Source organism: Triplophysa rosa, linkage group LG4 (assembly GCF_024868665.1).
Source record: "Triplophysa rosa linkage group LG4, Trosa_1v2, whole genome shotgun sequence".
Taxonomy (NCBI): domain Eukaryota; kingdom Metazoa; phylum Chordata; class Actinopteri; order Cypriniformes; family Nemacheilidae; genus Triplophysa; species Triplophysa rosa.
The window spans coordinates 14,496,643-14,513,943 of record NC_079893.1 but is presented as its reverse complement, the minus strand read 5'-3'; the positions used below and the strand labels follow the sequence as shown (position 1 = coordinate 14,513,943).

The 17,301-nt window shown below is 37.3% G+C and overlaps 1 protein-coding gene across 4 annotated transcripts in view; it reads right to left on the bottom strand.

Annotated features, from left to right (window-relative positions):
* Positions 1–17,301, bottom strand: part of bnc2 (basonuclin 2) — a 183,774-nt gene that overhangs the window by 35,323 nt on the left and 131,150 nt on the right. For all 4 annotated transcript variants that reach the window (XM_057331242.1, XM_057331238.1, XM_057331240.1 and 1 more), the window contains exon 4: positions 12,395–12,630. In XM_057331242.1, the coding sequence (XP_057187225.1) occupies positions 12,395–12,630 (236 nt within the window). The remainder of the gene's footprint in view (positions 1–12,394; positions 12,631–17,301) is intronic.

The following is a 17,301-nucleotide window of genomic DNA, read 5'->3' as shown; positions in this document are numbered from 1 at the left end:
ACGCTGGCTTGGCTGCCGTGACGGCCGCAGACGCTGGCTTGGCGGCCGTGACGGCCGGAGACCCTGGCTTGGCGGCCGTGACGGCCGGAGCATAAGGAGGCGCATTGCTGGGTGCCAAAACACTGCTGGATCCATAGTGGTCGGTCTTTCTGTGGTGTGAGAGGAACCAGGCAGAGAGTAGATCCAAATGCAGTTTAGACATTTAATTAAATAAACAAAGACAAAAACAAACCAAGGTAATCCACAGAACGAAGGAGGCACAAAAACAAAGCATGACACTGGAGCATGAAACAAAGACCGACACCAAACAAAGAAAGCACTAGGGCTTATATACACTGGGATAACAAGGAAACAAGAAACACCTGGGGAAACTAATTAACAAGAAAAACTACAAAGGACTACACACATGGCACACAACAGGAAATAAAGTAAAAGTTCACAAAGACAGGGGAAACACGGACTGGGATCGTGACAGTATGTACGTCCTCCAGCTACACAACATACTTATTAACATTTTCTAGTAAAAAGTAATACTTTTGGGTCAATCCTGACATGCATATGCGCGTAGAATTTTTTTACAAAGTAACATCACCAACTACTGGCTTGCCATGCTTAATACAGCATGTTTTACTCATTTTCGTTGGTCCATGTAAATGCAGATCATTTAAAGGCGCAGTTCTTGAAAATCAGCGGCCACTAGCTTTGTATTATAGTTTTGCAACGAATCTCTGAGTCATTTGCCCACCCCTCCCTTTCGAATTACGACGGAGGCCGCAACAGTAAAAAAGGATGTCGTCTACTGAGACAGCGGATAGTAGTGATACAAGCAGGTAAGGCAATATATTAACGTAATTAATCATTTAACATGTATTCGATTGCGAAAGTTACTGTTACAATTCTATAATTAGATATATTTCTTGCGTGCTATCTAGTACACGCTGAGAGTAGTGAAGTAGCTAAAGTTAGCTAATCATAAATAGCAACGCTGTTCAAAGCGTTTGATCTGACAGCGACATAGGCAGTTAGGTGTAAGTTAGTAGACGTTTGTCTCCCCCTTTGTAAAGTCAGGAACAACCGGACCGCAGGGACGGAAAAACATTATTATTCGGAGGTTATATGGCCATTTGTATAAAATGCTAACGTTACCGTTTCAACAAAACAGTTGTTTGGTAAACATTGAAAAAGTGGAAACATTGAAAATGTTGAATTATCTTACCAGTCTAGCAGAAAACAGGCAACTTCGGCATCGCCTTGAAAACATTTGTCTTTCAACAGTGCCTTCCATCTGGTAATAGATACACCGATGTTTATCCTGGATTTCTGCCGCCGTTTGTCTCCAATTCGTCTGGCAGCATCACGTTTGCGCTTCTTTGACGACGGAGATTCACGCTCTGTCGGCGCTTGTGCACAATACGCATGGTCCTCCATTTTATCAAAACTTCTAAGACAGAACAATCAGTTGCTTCAGCTAGACGACGACGACTCCTCCTCTCCGTACTACGATTTACTACTTTGTGCGTCTTCAACTCAGTGATGACGCAAGCTGCGTCTAAAAACACACACGAAGACCAACATATACGAAACGCGCTCTGTAGAGCTGTTTGTCCGTTAGAGCTTACTGTACAAAACATGGCTGCGCAACATAACAAATTCGATGTAGATAGGCCCGCTCCCTATGTAGACACAACTGGTTTATTCTAAGGTAATAAAAACATAACTTTTCATTACGTAAGGTTTTTATACACATCTAAAGACACAGTTTTGTATGTTATATTGCATTTCTGTTAATAGATCATACAAAACATCCCGCACTGTACCTTTAAACAATGTTATTGTGTTATGTGAAACTTTTTCAAAATACAAACAAAAACTTTTTCTAGTTCATTTCTACTCCATCGTTGTAGTGTAATCACAGAGTGTCATGGATTAACAAACCTGACTTTGCACATGGATTCAACTTTCCACCCTCCTGGACATCAGAGCGAGTGAATAAAGAATATTGTATGGTTCTGAAGCCTGTCTGTATAGATATACTTTAAGGTAATAATGACCGTTTCTAGGCACTCCTTTTTTTACATGAATTCAATTACAGTATTCTGGTATTAATGCATTTCTAATAGTTTATAAACTGCATAGGCTGTATGAAATTATCTATTGTAGGCTATCAAGACATGGTTTAACTCCATCCTTGATAGTGACAAACCTTTTTTTTTGTGGTGACCCTGCCAAAATTCTAGCGTGCTGGCTAAGAGATAAAACAAGAAAAGACAACATCAAGATAATTCTGGCATTAAATGTCATACTAATACTGTTGAGATAGAGAAAGAGCCATTGCAGTGCTCAAGAAGCACTTTTTGCTGTGGAAATGTAGGTGCATACTCAAGAAAACCGCTGATATACCTGTAGGAAAATTACATGTTTTCTTCAGGATTTATAAGATATTCTTAAAAACCAACACCACCACACCTTTCAGGACACCTTGCACTAGGCTGCAATCATTACTTGAAAACAAAATCCTGATGAAATATAAACTCTTAGTATTAAGAAATCTACTACAAATGTGTGTTTGTTTGTTTGTGTGTTTGTTTGTTGATTTAACTTTTTTTGCATAAAAATAATTTTAGTCTGAGGACACTTGACAGAAAAAACAATTTATATTTGTTTGGTAGGCTGTGTGATGCCATTTGTCAAATTTGAAACCTGACAAATTAATTAACTTGTGATAGTCCATTTGATTTGGACAGTTATTACTTAATGTACCTTTTTAAAACTTCGAAATTGTAATCTCCAGGGCCAGGTCTTAACCCACACAAAAAGTACAAAAGAATCAAAGCACATTACTTTCAACTTTTAATAAAAAAAGAGTTGAACACATAGCCTGTAATATTTAGAGATCTTTCATAGCACATATAGCTTTAGCAGTCAGAAAAAAAGTAAAAGGGGTAACAAATAGTTTGTAATTAACAGGTCACGGTTACCAGCTACAGGTATAGCAGCACTGTTTTGAGAAAACTTTCAAAAAAATAATCTGATGATGTTATGGATAAAAACAGAGGAAACATATTTTTGTTAAGTTAAAAGATATGGCTTGTTGATGTAGACAGAAAGAGAGAGAGAGAAAGTGTTGCTCAGAGCAGAGGGGACCATGACGTGACCTGAATGAGCTCACTGCTCTTGCTACCATAGAGGATCAATGACTGGGGTCCAGCAGGCACTGCTCAAATCTGGGCTCACTAATGAAGGCCAGATCCAAAGCTTGACTGCATGACACTGCTAGGGACCAGTGCTCTCTCAAACTGTGAGACACTCTGTGGGGACATGTGAACTGAGCACACATGGTCCTGCACAAAAACCTACTTAAAGGTAAGTTTAAATCTTTAAAATTGTATTGTCAAACTAGGGAATATAGGGAACATCGATGCTCCCTGGTTTTAGCGTTACAATGTGGGAGCTTTTAGGGAACGAACATTTCAGTGCACTGGAGGGAATTTGCGAGTGAGACAGCCCTTAAAAAGGTCGACTCCCTGATCAGTGCCCTGACTACTGAAGAAGGGAGATGAGATGCACCCTGTGTTTATGCTCTATTGTAATTCTACTTTCGGTTAACATTTATGTATTTGATAGAAAATTCTGTCCAAAGGCATTGAAGATACATTTTTGTTAGGAATATATAGTGACATTTTGTATTCCCTGGGAATCAAACCCATGACCGTAGCATTTCTAGTGCCACTTTCTACCACTTAAGCTACAACATCACCTGCTCCCCATTTTCAGTAGTCTCCCTGAATCACTGAAGACTTACACAAACTGCCATGGATAAGACAGAATGGAACAGTTTCTATATCCAATATAAGAAGTATTACTTTCAAATTCTTTTGGACATTGAAACCTGCCTATAACCCCACAACTTCAAAAACATCCCCTCATCTATTTCTCCGTTGAGTAACTTGGGACATATGGTGTATAGTGACAAAAGCAGGCTGAAATAACAGAATGCATAAATTAGCTCAGTTGTGCTGAAAACAAATCATATAAACTCTCATAAAGGTACTTTGAAATTTCAAGCTGGATCTAAAAAGATGTAAGGTACAGTTCTGCTCAGCACTTTTGAAGCCCTGTTTGCTACAGTATTATAGAAAATGGAAAAAATAGAAGATAGGAGCAAAGCAATGCTTTTGTGTTAGTAAAAGTATAATATGACAAAAGAAAAGGCGATTGTGATAACTAATGTGTGAGCTCTTCTCCAGCTGGCCATTTGTTTGTGTGGCCAGCTTGCTTTAGGTGGGGGTTGAAGGGGAGATCGAGTGGGTGAAATCACCTTGATTCAGTGCACCAAACCTTTGATGTGCCTGAAGCTGACTCGACTAGCCTTAAAAACTCAAATCCAGCTTGACGTCCTGAAATCATAACCATATGCAAGAATTCATTTTAGAAACACAGCGGCTCCGCACAGCCCATGGATGAGGCATAAGCCAGCGATAACAAAAAGCAGGTTAGATGACGGTGGGAGTCATCTGACCTCCAGTAAGGAGGTGATGGAGGTAAAGGGATGGGCCTTGGCACAGAAAGTGGTGTCAAGAGGCATGTTGTACAAAAAAGGTTTGGTTAAGGATCATTTCCAAAATTTCTGTGCAGTGTTTGACTACCTAAAATGGAAGTTTCTCATACAAGATTAGAGGTAGGTTGAGGCAAAGGTTAGCTCAAGAAGAAAGAATGAGAGTCGCTGAAAACATATTCCAGCATTTAGGTAATTGTGTGCCCTGCCATTTCTTTTTTGTGAATAACACAAAGATGAGGAAGGTATTTATGCATGAACAGTTGGGTAGACATGAAAAATACGCCACTAATACATTGAAAGCATGTTAAATATAACTTTACAGTCACACAAATCTTTACAAATGTCTTTACAACTAGTAGGAATATTTAACAGAATATCTTTAAGTTCAATTGTTGAGATGCAATTCCACAGTGGTACTCTCATTTATTTGTAACAATGAAGAAACTTGGTCCAAAAACAAGGGGCAAGATGCATTCATGTAAATCAGGGCTGTCTACAGCATGGGGTGTGGCCCAGTGCGAGTTAGAAGATGTGGGACCTTAGTACCAAATCTGCTATTCCAGTCAATCATTGGTCAAATATGCACATGACATTTTCATGCGTAAAATCAAATCAGACCAGTAGTATACAACAGGGACTAAACCAGTTTAAATGGGCATTATTAATTAAACCAAATGACACCTCTACTACAAGCAGTACTCGAGTTGAGGGGGGATGGCATACCCCTTTGAATTAAAGGTGATCAAAATCATCCCCCTTCTAAAACGGCCATCCCCCTTCCCATCCCCTGTTATTTTATCAATGAATGTGTAAATATTACCAGTGGTAATTTACTACTATTATTTTTGCGAATATTGAATAGGCTAAAATACTGTGGATGAGGGGAACGTGCACATAATAGGCTTGTTTAACTTGATGCGGCGCCGCAAGATCCGACAGGCGGATGACATCAAAGTACCGCGAGAGCGATTCAAAGCCAAACATTTTATGGTTTTTCGAATGGCTCTCGCGGTACTTTGATGTCATCCGTCTGTCGGATCTTGCGGCTCCACATCAAGTCGAACAACAAGCCTAATGACACGACGATTTGTTTTAAATTGACGTCACATCAGTCAGCGACATAGCAGCGCAGGTGCTGGTGATTTCAGCATCATGGCCAAGCCCAAGCGACATGGACAACTTGACCTGAGGGACTTTGGCTTTAAGAGGGCAAGAAGTAGCACTGAAGGTAAGTCAAGTCAGGAATACTTTTGATATGTCACCAAAGGCGGAATCTCTGGACAGAGGCGATAACAACACAGTTAACGATGTTAGTTAGTTTAGAGCTTTTTTTTCTTGTTAGCTAACGCCAGCTAGCTAGCTAATGTCAGGTTAGGCTTTACATTCACAAAGTTAATGTTAGATTTGGTTTCTGTTTCACCTGGAATATCTTACTGCAGGGTTTCCCACAGCACTTTACAGTAGCCGCCTAAGCAACACACGCCTGCCTCCTTAACTAGCCCAAGTAGAAAAACAAATCTTTTTTATGAGCGTTATCCGCAGTTGCTCTGTCCTGTCCGATCAGCGGCATCTGGTGGAATGTCATCGCTCTATCTATCATCGTTCGACAAACATTCTACAACATATAAATGGCAAGTGCAAGGAAAGCCATTACTAGCCGTTACTTTTACATGATTATGAAACTCTTTGGAAGCTTCTATGAGATACTTTAGGGGAGAATGGGGTAGGCAGCATTGCAGAATTGAACTGATCAGTTATTAATTTTGCTTCCCCTTTTTTGTCTTTTGTTTGGCCACCTCAAGTTTAAGAAATGTCAGGTGATGCTATGTATTTGTATTATATGTATTATTTTCAAGATTTTGTAAATGGCACATTTGTTTAATCCATTTGTTCTTGCACTTCAATTAAAATGGACTTGACTTGAGAGGATTCATGTTCATTTACAATGTTTTGTGAGGTTTTGTTTCAACATTTAATAGATTAATTCCCAATAGATTTATAGGTATCATGAGTATGAAGTTGCACCTGCACCCAGTGGGAAAATTGGTCCTCTGTATTTACCCTAACTATGTAGGAGCAGTGGTAGCCATGCCAGCCTGGGGACCAACTCCAATTCTGAGGTGCCTTGGTCAAGATCAATGACAGGAGTATCTGATACGTAATATTTCAATAGCATGCATGTTGTTTTAGAGTAATATAATATAATAATTATCTTTGTGCTTAAACAATAATCAAAAAGGTACACCGTTGGTCTCCCACCATATGCGCTGTCATCAGCACAAATGATCTGTCCCTAAACGTTAAATCCAATCCACCATCCCCACTGATTTTCTTTACAACTCGAGTACTGACTAGAAGTATCATCTTCTTCTACCATAACTTTCAGAGCAATAGATAAAGTGAGTGAAAAGTTCAAACAAATCAAAGTTCTATAATCAAAATTTCAGTAAGTAAGCTTATTGAAGAGGTTTCGCTCATGAATGTATTTAAAAAACATAATTTGAATTTGCGATTGTTGTACTGCTCACACAAATTTGCTCACTCATTCCACAGAGTACCGGCACTCAATCTACTCTGCTGTGCAGCGTCAGCGTCAAACACGTAAAAACATGTATGCCTTACATAGCTCGGATAATTATTTAGAATGAACTCCTACTTCATCAAATCAACTAAAACACTAAATGCAGTATCATTTCTTTTACTCTACTGGCCCCCATTGTATTCAACAATATTCAAGGGCTCCCCCTCACAAAAACTCATAATTTCTATCCAATAAATTACTTTAGAGCTTGACATTAACTGGAAAACCATTTATTTATTATAAAAATGGCCAAATAATAAGAAATATCTTGGTTTTTAGTTTTTGTATGTAACCCAATGCTCATTTTGTTTCATTTTATAAGATTAGTCATCTTGAGGCCCCCTTGGAAGTCAGCTGGGGTCCCCTTGTAGGCCATGGCCCCCTGTTGACCACTGCCCTAGTGTTGCACCCCCCAAACGACGTCCCTTTAGTAAAGTATTGCTGTATATGGTTAAACTGAATTATCACGGGTGCTCAACAAATGTTAGATTTAACTAAAACTCAGCTGATGCTACAGTGTATCAAATTACTGTGCTTGTGTGTGTTTGCTATAACAAAGTAGCTATAAAAAAGTTGCACATAACAAAATAAAACTAGTTTAATGACACGTTAGGTACACTTATTCAATGTAGCTGCATTAAACATTTAATGCCATTTATTTCAAATAAATCATGTTCCAAGCGCAAAAATAAAAAATGTCAAGAACCTTGGCATTTTTGCATTGTATGCATGTTTACATTTAAACGTCTAAAACTAGAGCTTGCTCTTAATGACACAATACGAATAAACGACATTCACATGTACGAAAGTGATTATGTTGGTTTTTCACTGTTAGGGCTTGTGTAAAGCATACTGATGCCACTGAAGGGCTACTGTGTGATGTGTTTTTGTCTGTGTAATGACTGTCAGACTGCTTGTGGTTGCAGTTTTCTGGGGTCTGTTACCTCCTTTCTTAATCAAATCATGTCTTTTGGCCAGAGGACATCCTTCATTAAATTTATCAGGAAGGGAGCATATTGTGCCTGGCTGAAGCACGTTGGGTTGTACCCCCTACAAATTCCTTTGCGCCATACAAGATGGGCCAAGCATACTGCACCCAGATGTCAGGTTTATTTGAATAAAATAGACTCATTGTGTGGACACCCTGGCTTGTCCCTGAGGGAGAAGGAGGGGCGGCTGGGTAAATGAATTCTGTGGGGGGTTTTAGCACATGGTGGAAGGGGAATGAAGGGGATGGGGGAAAAGAAGGCACTTAGCTTAGCTTAGCACTTACTTCTGGCTCTCCTGGAATCTCTGTCAGAGTCAGAGAAACTGCATCTCATAAAAGAGCTAAAGGAAGTCAGCGGAAGCTGAATGTTCTACAAGGACAAAAACATTACTGGGAATGTCGCTCAGCCTGGGGCGAATCCACAAGTTGGCCGCCATGGACCCTTCCTCCACTTTCCCTACTCCTCCTCACTGCCTCTTTCCAAAAGAACAAGAGACAGCCCAGACTGATCTGAATTCCATCTGTTGGGGAGCGGCCAAGTGACAGCAGAGAAATACAGGCATCTGGTCTCCATTTCTGTCAGGCTGGTGTTCCAGCTTACATCTTACAGCTGGGAAAGGATGAGGGAGAGGAGAAGGTGCTGGCAAAGGACTAGAAAGGGGGTCTGTGCTGGCATTCTAAGGTTTTTCTTCAATTTCTCACGTATCACCCTGCATCATAACAGGAGATGTGTAGAAAGGTGCTTATGTTGCTATGACCGTTGAGCCTAGAGAAGCAGTATTAGCTCACCCCTCACTCTCACATACAAGTTCCTGTGAAGGGCCCAAAAAGATCACTGAGTTATCAACAGTCAAGACTCTGACAATAGATCAGAACAAAAGCAAAAGAACAAAGAAGCACACAAAGCCGGCAGGCAGGACTTCAGCAGCCAACGCGCTCAAACACATGCGTGCTCCTTTACTCCCATATGAGCTCATGTTCACTCTGTGGATCACTCAGATTTTTTTATACCTGCATCAGTGTTTCTGCATTAGCAAATTTTTATGGCAATTGTTTACATTTTGCCCTTGTAATATAATACAAATTTATAGCTTAAGTAAGCTTATAATACTGTATTTTTTAAGTACAATACATTGTATAATGTATAATGCATATTGATGGTATAATTATAAACATGGGAATCTAATTAAATATGAAACATAAAATATGTTTTTACATGACTATCAAATAAAATTGGCTAGTTATTCATTATAAAATATTGCCTTATTGAATATAATTGTTACCTGTGCAACCTCAGTCACAGCCTCATTCAATATACAAACGTGTATTTAGAGTGAATCCTTTAGCAGACGCTTTATCCAAAGCATACAGTAGTTTTCTTCTCTTTTGATTATTTAGTAAAACCAATGCCCTAGTGATTACCAACAATGCAGCAAAACAAAAAAATGCTAAATTTGTGCATTTTTGCAAAAAAACATTATGTACATCTATAAAGTATTTATAAAATCTATAAAGAGTGTCATAGTGTTAAAGTATACAGTACAGTATACCGTAAAAATATATATTTTAAAAACGGTACAGCTTTCAGTGATACCGTAAGCATATGGCACTTAACCATTTCTATTAAATTAAATTAAATTACTGACAAAGAAAACTAAGCTGAAACTCTATAAATAAGTACAATTACTGTAACAATTTTATTTTCTGAAAGGAAATATCAATTAATTGATCTATTAATAAAATTGATTTGTAAATCTTTATTTTTTATTTTTTATCATTTTATTTCAGTTTTATTCATTTGTTCATGGATTTCTCCTTTCCCACATTACCTGTTTTAATGTGTTTGTTTTGAAATGAGACCAGGTATATTATATTTCTAAAATATTTAGTTTGTTTGTTTTCTTTCCTTTTTTCTTTCAGTTTGTAGAGTATAAGCATGGGTAATATTCGTTCAATGCATGGGTGAGTAACACAGCAATTCACATTTAAAAATGTGGGAAAAAAACACACGGCATCATGTTATCACACACCTGCTCCAGATGCCAAATAATACATTTTTGAGAACAAAAAGGCCTAATTTTGGTCAAATTGGATAAAGGGAGAGAGAAATGGTTAAAGGGGAAATTAAAAGGCCAGACAAGAGGAAATCACAAGAGTGTGTGTGATGCATCAGACTGTGACAATAACTGGACAACAGCAAAGTGTGACAGGTAACGTCTTTGACTTATGACAGAAAGTGTTGCAGATATGTATTAGTGCTGACATCAGTGTTATCTAGAAGACTTGACATTAAACAAAAAGGAAATAGACAATCAAAAAGCAAAAAATGACTAACCATAAACCACCACAGAGTTTAACAATGACCCATAAAAACATTCATTCAATAAAGAACACAACACAATGCACATGTGTGACTAACTGACAACGAAAAATCAGAACTGATACTCTTTAGCTGACTGTTAATCTGTCACCCACACGCACGAAAATACCTAATTATCTGATAAATCATACATAAAGAACTGCCCTATGTGAAGAAAAAAAATCTACATTTTCCTATGCAATATTCTTAACTCACTTTCACTTTCAACAAAGTGAAACGGACATTTAATTACATTCAGAGATGTGACATTTGAGGACTCCTGAAAGTACACACAAACACAGAAGCTCACTGCTATGTGCATGCATACATAATCACAATCACTTTGAGTCTTTGCTCAATCTGATTCCTTCCCTCTTCCACGCCTTTTTCTTCTCTTTTATAACATGAAATATTTATGAGGGCGGAAATTAAGATTCTTGCGCACATGCTCCTGCTGGCACCTTCCGTTGGTTGTGACATCATGTGTCAAGGCTCTGATTAACAATACTCAACACTCTGTCTCCAGACTGACAGACAGAGGAGGCAGAGAGAGAAGTGAGCAGGTAAATAACAAGAAAACAAAAGGAAAGGAAAATAAGTAACATTTACCCAGGGAATGGAGGGGAGAGAGAGAGAGAGCAGACTAGAGCATTCATTAGTGTTGATGCCACGATTGTGCTCTTTTGTTTGGTCAGTTATGAATCTGAGCTCTTACAGTACCTGCCTTGAATGGATGCTGGATGGAACATGGCTAACATTGGGAGAAGTGCAACGTTTTTGGCCTAAGAGGTGAAGTTCTGTTTTAATTGGGCTGAATTAATTTTCGTCTGAATTTCCGGTTGATTCTGAAGTGTATGGGATAGATGTCAAGATCCGAATCAATTCAATGGTTTTGTAATGGACTAGGGGCGGTATCTCCCAAACTCTAAATGATATCAGAATAGTATCACTTATGAAATTATTTTAAAAACCAATACTCATATCAAAGCTCAAAGCTTTTTGTTTGAGTTTCATACTTAACACTTGGAACAATATCACACCCAAAACCCGACAGTGTCTGACAGACCGAGTGTCCTTACTTGACTGCAAACCCACAAAAATGTTGGACCTTGCATTTGGAGACATTCCTTAATTCTCAAATTTCAGACTACATGAGATACAGTGGTTGATATTTTTCATGTCATATTTAATGTCTAGGGCGTTACATCAGAGCAGAGCAGTGAGAGACACAAACAGACATTCCACACAAAACAAATATCTACAGAACTATAAAAAACTTCAGCCTTGTACAATTCTTTCCAGTCAAATGATATGAGAAAAAGTGTGTGAGAGGGAGAGATTTACTCACAGAAGCCATTTCCTTGTACAAGGCCTCAAAACCGCCTTCAGGCTCAGCATGTTGTTCCACTTAGGCATGGCCTCCAAACCAAAGCCATCCACCTCTCTCTCTGCTATTGGCGTTGGACATACAAGGCTAACCACAAGCACATGTTGAGTTGCTCTTAACTAATTCATACAGGGACACTTTGGTTTTGTTGCGAACCCAAAAGCCCTGTACCTTATATTAAAATGTGTCTGATTTCAATTAAAGGAGCAAGAGTGAAGGATTGCAGGAAAGTGGTTCTATGGTCTTTTTTTATCAGCTGCAGTCACTAAAGTTTTCTTATCTCTTGTTTTCTCCTTGTACTTTTGTCCCGTTGTTTCTACCATGGACGGTTAAGAGGGGAAAATATTGACAAAAAAAAAAAAAGATTCAAGCACGGGTTATTTTAAAGAAAGGGTCTCAAGAAAGGGTTATTTTAATTTTTATCTATTGTTTATCCACCTTAGGATAAATTAAGTGCATGTTTTTTCTGAATGGTGTTTATGATTTGTATAGGATTTTCTGTTTTAATGTTTTTAATTTACCTGTAATATGTAGCCTCTAACATAGTCTCTAAGCGTCCAGCCCAGGCCATGGAGGATGTGCAGAACCTCTTCCTGTTTAAGGACACTGAACAGACGGTCCAGCAGGATTTTTAACCTCACAGGTACTGCCTGAGTCCCGTACAGCATCAGACTACTGATGTCAAATACCACATTGGACTGCACGATTTCCACCTGTGTCGGATGGTATAGATGCTGTGTGCTCAGCTTGTCGAGAGCTACAATCACATAAGCAAACAAACACAAAATTACTGCTATAGACTGCAAAGTGTTGTAAAAAAAATCCAGAAAATTATTTTTGACCCAGTCTGTGAAAACCGGACTAAAGTCTCAATAATCATCATGAGCGTCACATTTAGATTCAATGTGACGCTCCATTAATTTCACTGATTACATTTTTGACACGGTCTTACAGTCAATAATAAGGACATCAAGGTTATATTTTCACAGAATGTACTTGAAATTATGTAGGATGATTAAATATAGAAAAGAGCAAATCACCAAAAATAGACTAGCCGGGGTTTTACAAACTGGGTCACATTTGTGTACAATTATGAAGAAATAACAGGGCAATAAAAAAAATTGTGGTAAATAAGGCAATGCTATATTGTGACATTTAAAAAATCAATAAATATTCAAATTACATAATTATTATAATAAATCACAAGGCCCACACAGAACACAGCAACCGTTCTATAATACCTTCCCTAAAGTGGTGGTGTTTTGTAATCAAGGTATTCTCATGTTCCTGTCCTTTCAGGCATTACAGTATATTTAAAAAAACATACTTAAAAAATGTTTAACATAATACAATCAGATTTGTGTTAACAATAATTAATTCATTTTCCATCATTAAATAATAGTGATAAAAATATAATTATTGTTACAAAAAGAAGTAGATAACCTTTAATAAATCCTGTATTCATTGTTATTATTCTTCTCTGTCTGTCAGGCAGAGCCCGTCTTTGCAAATCAGAGGCCTAAAACAGTTGGAATAGAAAAGGTCTCTACTCTCATTCACATAGATGTTGCATTCACCACTTTGGCCTGTTTAAATGTCTAAATGTGTTTATAATGTGTGAACTTTATACATGGTCCCTTACTCAGCGTCTTAACAATACAACACTGTCACTGAAAAAGTTAACAACCTTTAAAAATAACGAAACAGATGAAATCATCAGCAAAATACCGTAATTCTTAAATTAAAGCTGCACTGTAAAACGTTGCTGTAGTTTTGCAGTAGGTTTGCCAGTCACTTAATGTGGATTGAATTTACAATTTTGTTTTAAACATAAAATGAGCATAGTTCTTACATTTTCTTTAATAAAACAAGACGAAATATGTTAAGTCAATTTTCTTGTTATGTAAATGTATCGTAATTTAAGAAGTTTTATAGTCATGTTTTTACTAGAAAACAAGACAATATTATTAAGTAGTAATTAAATCTACAGTTAATTACTGGCAAACCTGCTGCAAAACTACAGTAAAGTTTTACAGTGTGGCTTTAAATATCTAGCATAAATCTCTTTGTTCTGAGGTACTAAATCATAAAATGAAGACTAATTCACACTGATCCGACAAATAGTAAAACACACAGACAGTATGAACTATGAACTCTGTTCACATGCACACATGCTCAAAACAAAGATCTTGTTCGACATCCTCTATGGAATGTAAAAGCACACTTGGATAAAGATACTTCAAATGGCAAAATAATTAATATAATTGTCTGCTTTTTTCTCCCTCTCTTTTACTTCTACTTTATGTCTTAGTGACACTTGCTTCCTTCCCTCAGTCCAGGACAGATTTTTGTGACTACTGTAGGTTATTGCCTGACAACAGACCCTTCCAGAAAGGAACATGATCAAAAATGAAGAACTACATGTCAGAATTGCTGCCAACACTACAAAACAAAATGAGAGGTCAGTGTCAGAATGGGGTAAAAAGATGAGTGGTTGAGGAAGGATAGTGGCTGACAGTTCAGAGTGAAATTAAGACTAGTCAAAGGGCCCCATGGGATGGTCCCTTTAGGCCTGTCTCTTTTACTTTCATCCCAACCCAACAGGTGTTTCTTTCGTCTCTCTATGAACCCAACTGTCTTTTCTTCTTTAACTCCACCCTTTGTGACTGTCCTCTCTTTCGTTTTATTTACACCAGAACTTTAACTACTTTTTGACCTTTCTATGGTTTTTATTTTTTGCAGTTAGGGATTTGTTTTATTGGTGTAAAGGAAAATCTTTAGATTTTTGTAATTAAATAAATGAGTTAACAGCATTGGGGATGAATACGTGTAAAATAGGGAACACGTGAGTCAGAGCGTATCGATTGGCCGTTACCAAACCATTACTTTATTTGTTCTGATGAGAAAGGGACAAAATAAAAGAACAGAAAAAGATGAAAACCAGGAGCCTCTATAGCAATACCTCTTTTTGATAATAATGTTGCCAATAAAAATAAAGAAGAATAAATACGATTTTCCAGATTTACATTTTTTAGTTTTCCAAATAAATTAGTAAAATCTTGGTTATATAGAGTAATGTATATTTACTGAGCCAATGCATTGATGTTTATAATAAGTAATATACATTTTAATACACCACAAAAATAAAAAGTGTCAACAAAAGTGCACTGCTTTCAACCATTTTTAAGTCTCGCTTCTTTGCCTTTCATTTGTATTTTTATTGCCTTACGTTTCAGACTCTTATAATCTTTTGTTATTTAACACAATCAACATCAAAAAGCAGACTCCATATGTCATCAATCAATAGTAGCAACATAAATTAAACCAAATTAGTTATTCATACTCTGTAAAAGCTGGGAACACCAACGGCCAGCAAACAAGCATCTCCAAAGAGACGACATGTACAGTATACAAAGTGATGAAAATGCTCAAAGCTTCACCATAAATTTCATTAGCAAAATTGAATGATAACAGTGGCAAAATCATGAGCATATAATTACTAATGAATATAGACAGAAAATTAATAGATGTATCTTTCAACACATAGCGCTGATTTCATTGTTCTGGACCCAAAATGGAAAATAACAAATCATTGTGTTTTTTGTGTATGTATTTATTCATTTAAATTATTTATGAGCAAAATTACTGTAATATTGTTAAACTTGTTTTGATTGTATTTAACGTGGAACATTACTTTCAGGCCATTGTATCTCTAGAAGATTATTTTCCATCTGTATCTACAAAATATGCATATTTGCAAATTCTGTACCCTGCAATTTACTAAAAACATAGTCTTAACATTTTATCAACGAACTTCTTGAGGTATCACCCTGGAATGCTTTTCTAAAGGAGTTCACATTTACATTTGGCTATTATTGGTTGACATTCCTTCATCATTCAGACTACAGTAAGTTTAATTTTTAAATAAAACTTCAGTTTTGTAAATAATAAAGTTGTGTGATTAATATCAAGTTAATAATATTGATAAAATCAATAATATTAAAGATGCCATGAATTAAAACCACAATTTTAACCCGAGCTTTTGCTATATAAGAGGGAATCGTATTCACATGAACATCATGTAAGTGTCAGAACTGAAAACGCCCTTGTTACTGAGATTACAACTGTTATTGACACCAGGCCCAGCGAATGGCAGGTTCTGGAATGCACCTATATATGACAGGTTGAACACCGCCTCCACAGAAAGAATATCAACGACTACTTCTCTAGCCCTGCCCACTGGTTCGCGCATGACAATTCTGAAGTAACACAATTGGCACGGAACCGGATATAGCTAGCAAGCAATAAACAAATATGCAGTTAAAGATAGCTAAATATTGTGCCATCCCTGGTTGTGGAAGAATACAGTCGCTGCATAACCTTCCTTCGGATTCCGATATTAGGAATGTGTAATTAAAGTTTATTTTTAAAGACGTTCCAGCTCACGTGGGAAAAACATGGAGCGTTTGATCGTTTCATTCCTCCGAGGATTCATTCGTGAACAACGCACAGATCGACGCTGGATTTGCGGAGATTTAAAAAGCAGTGCTGTGCCGTCAATATTGAATCCAATAGGAATGGCGCAGTAATCTATGTGAGTAAAACATTTTTGTACTATGCGTCACTATTGCTTTGTTAGAGATCGCTTGATATGCCCACGGGATTAAGTTAGTACTACCTGTGGACCTGTAACGTTAGTCATTTGTAATATTAAAATATTGAATCGGGATCTCTGTGATTTGGCGGGCTCATATAGCATTTTTCAAGGTTTTATCCACCGTTTGCGAATAATGGAGACTGTTTTGAAGTGTTTTGGTATTATATCGGGTGCTGGGTCATATCAAAACCTCAAAAACCGGGTACAAAATAGCCTATTACTTTGCCTATTGATTTTTATGTTTTTAATGTAAAAACCATGCGAACGTCATAAGTAGACCTCATACTACAGTATAAAACAATAAACAAGCCCAGTTCATCACACCGTTAAGAAATTATTTTGTTGGCACCTTTTTTATCTATTAAATTACTGTTATTTACAACATGTAAGCATATACCATTTGATGGTTGTGGGAATCGTTTGGTCCCACACGATCGATTCAGAATCGACTCTTAGTTTCACGATTCGATTCAGAATCGATTCTTGACATACTAATTAGCATACGGAAAACGTCATCACGTCGCATTTGCCCTCAGAGTCAGACTAGTGTTGGCGCTTTTGCTTCTAGTCTTTGAACTGTCACATATTGTATTTAATACAACAACAGCGAGTGCCCATTCTCCCCAATAAAGCCATTCTCATTGCCATTTCTGTTGTCAGACATAATTGTAAACAAACGCGATTCATTAGTGCCACACAGCAGTCACTTTCACGAATTGACACATCCTCTGACAAAATCATCATACAAATAAGAGAGGTGATTTTGGCAAT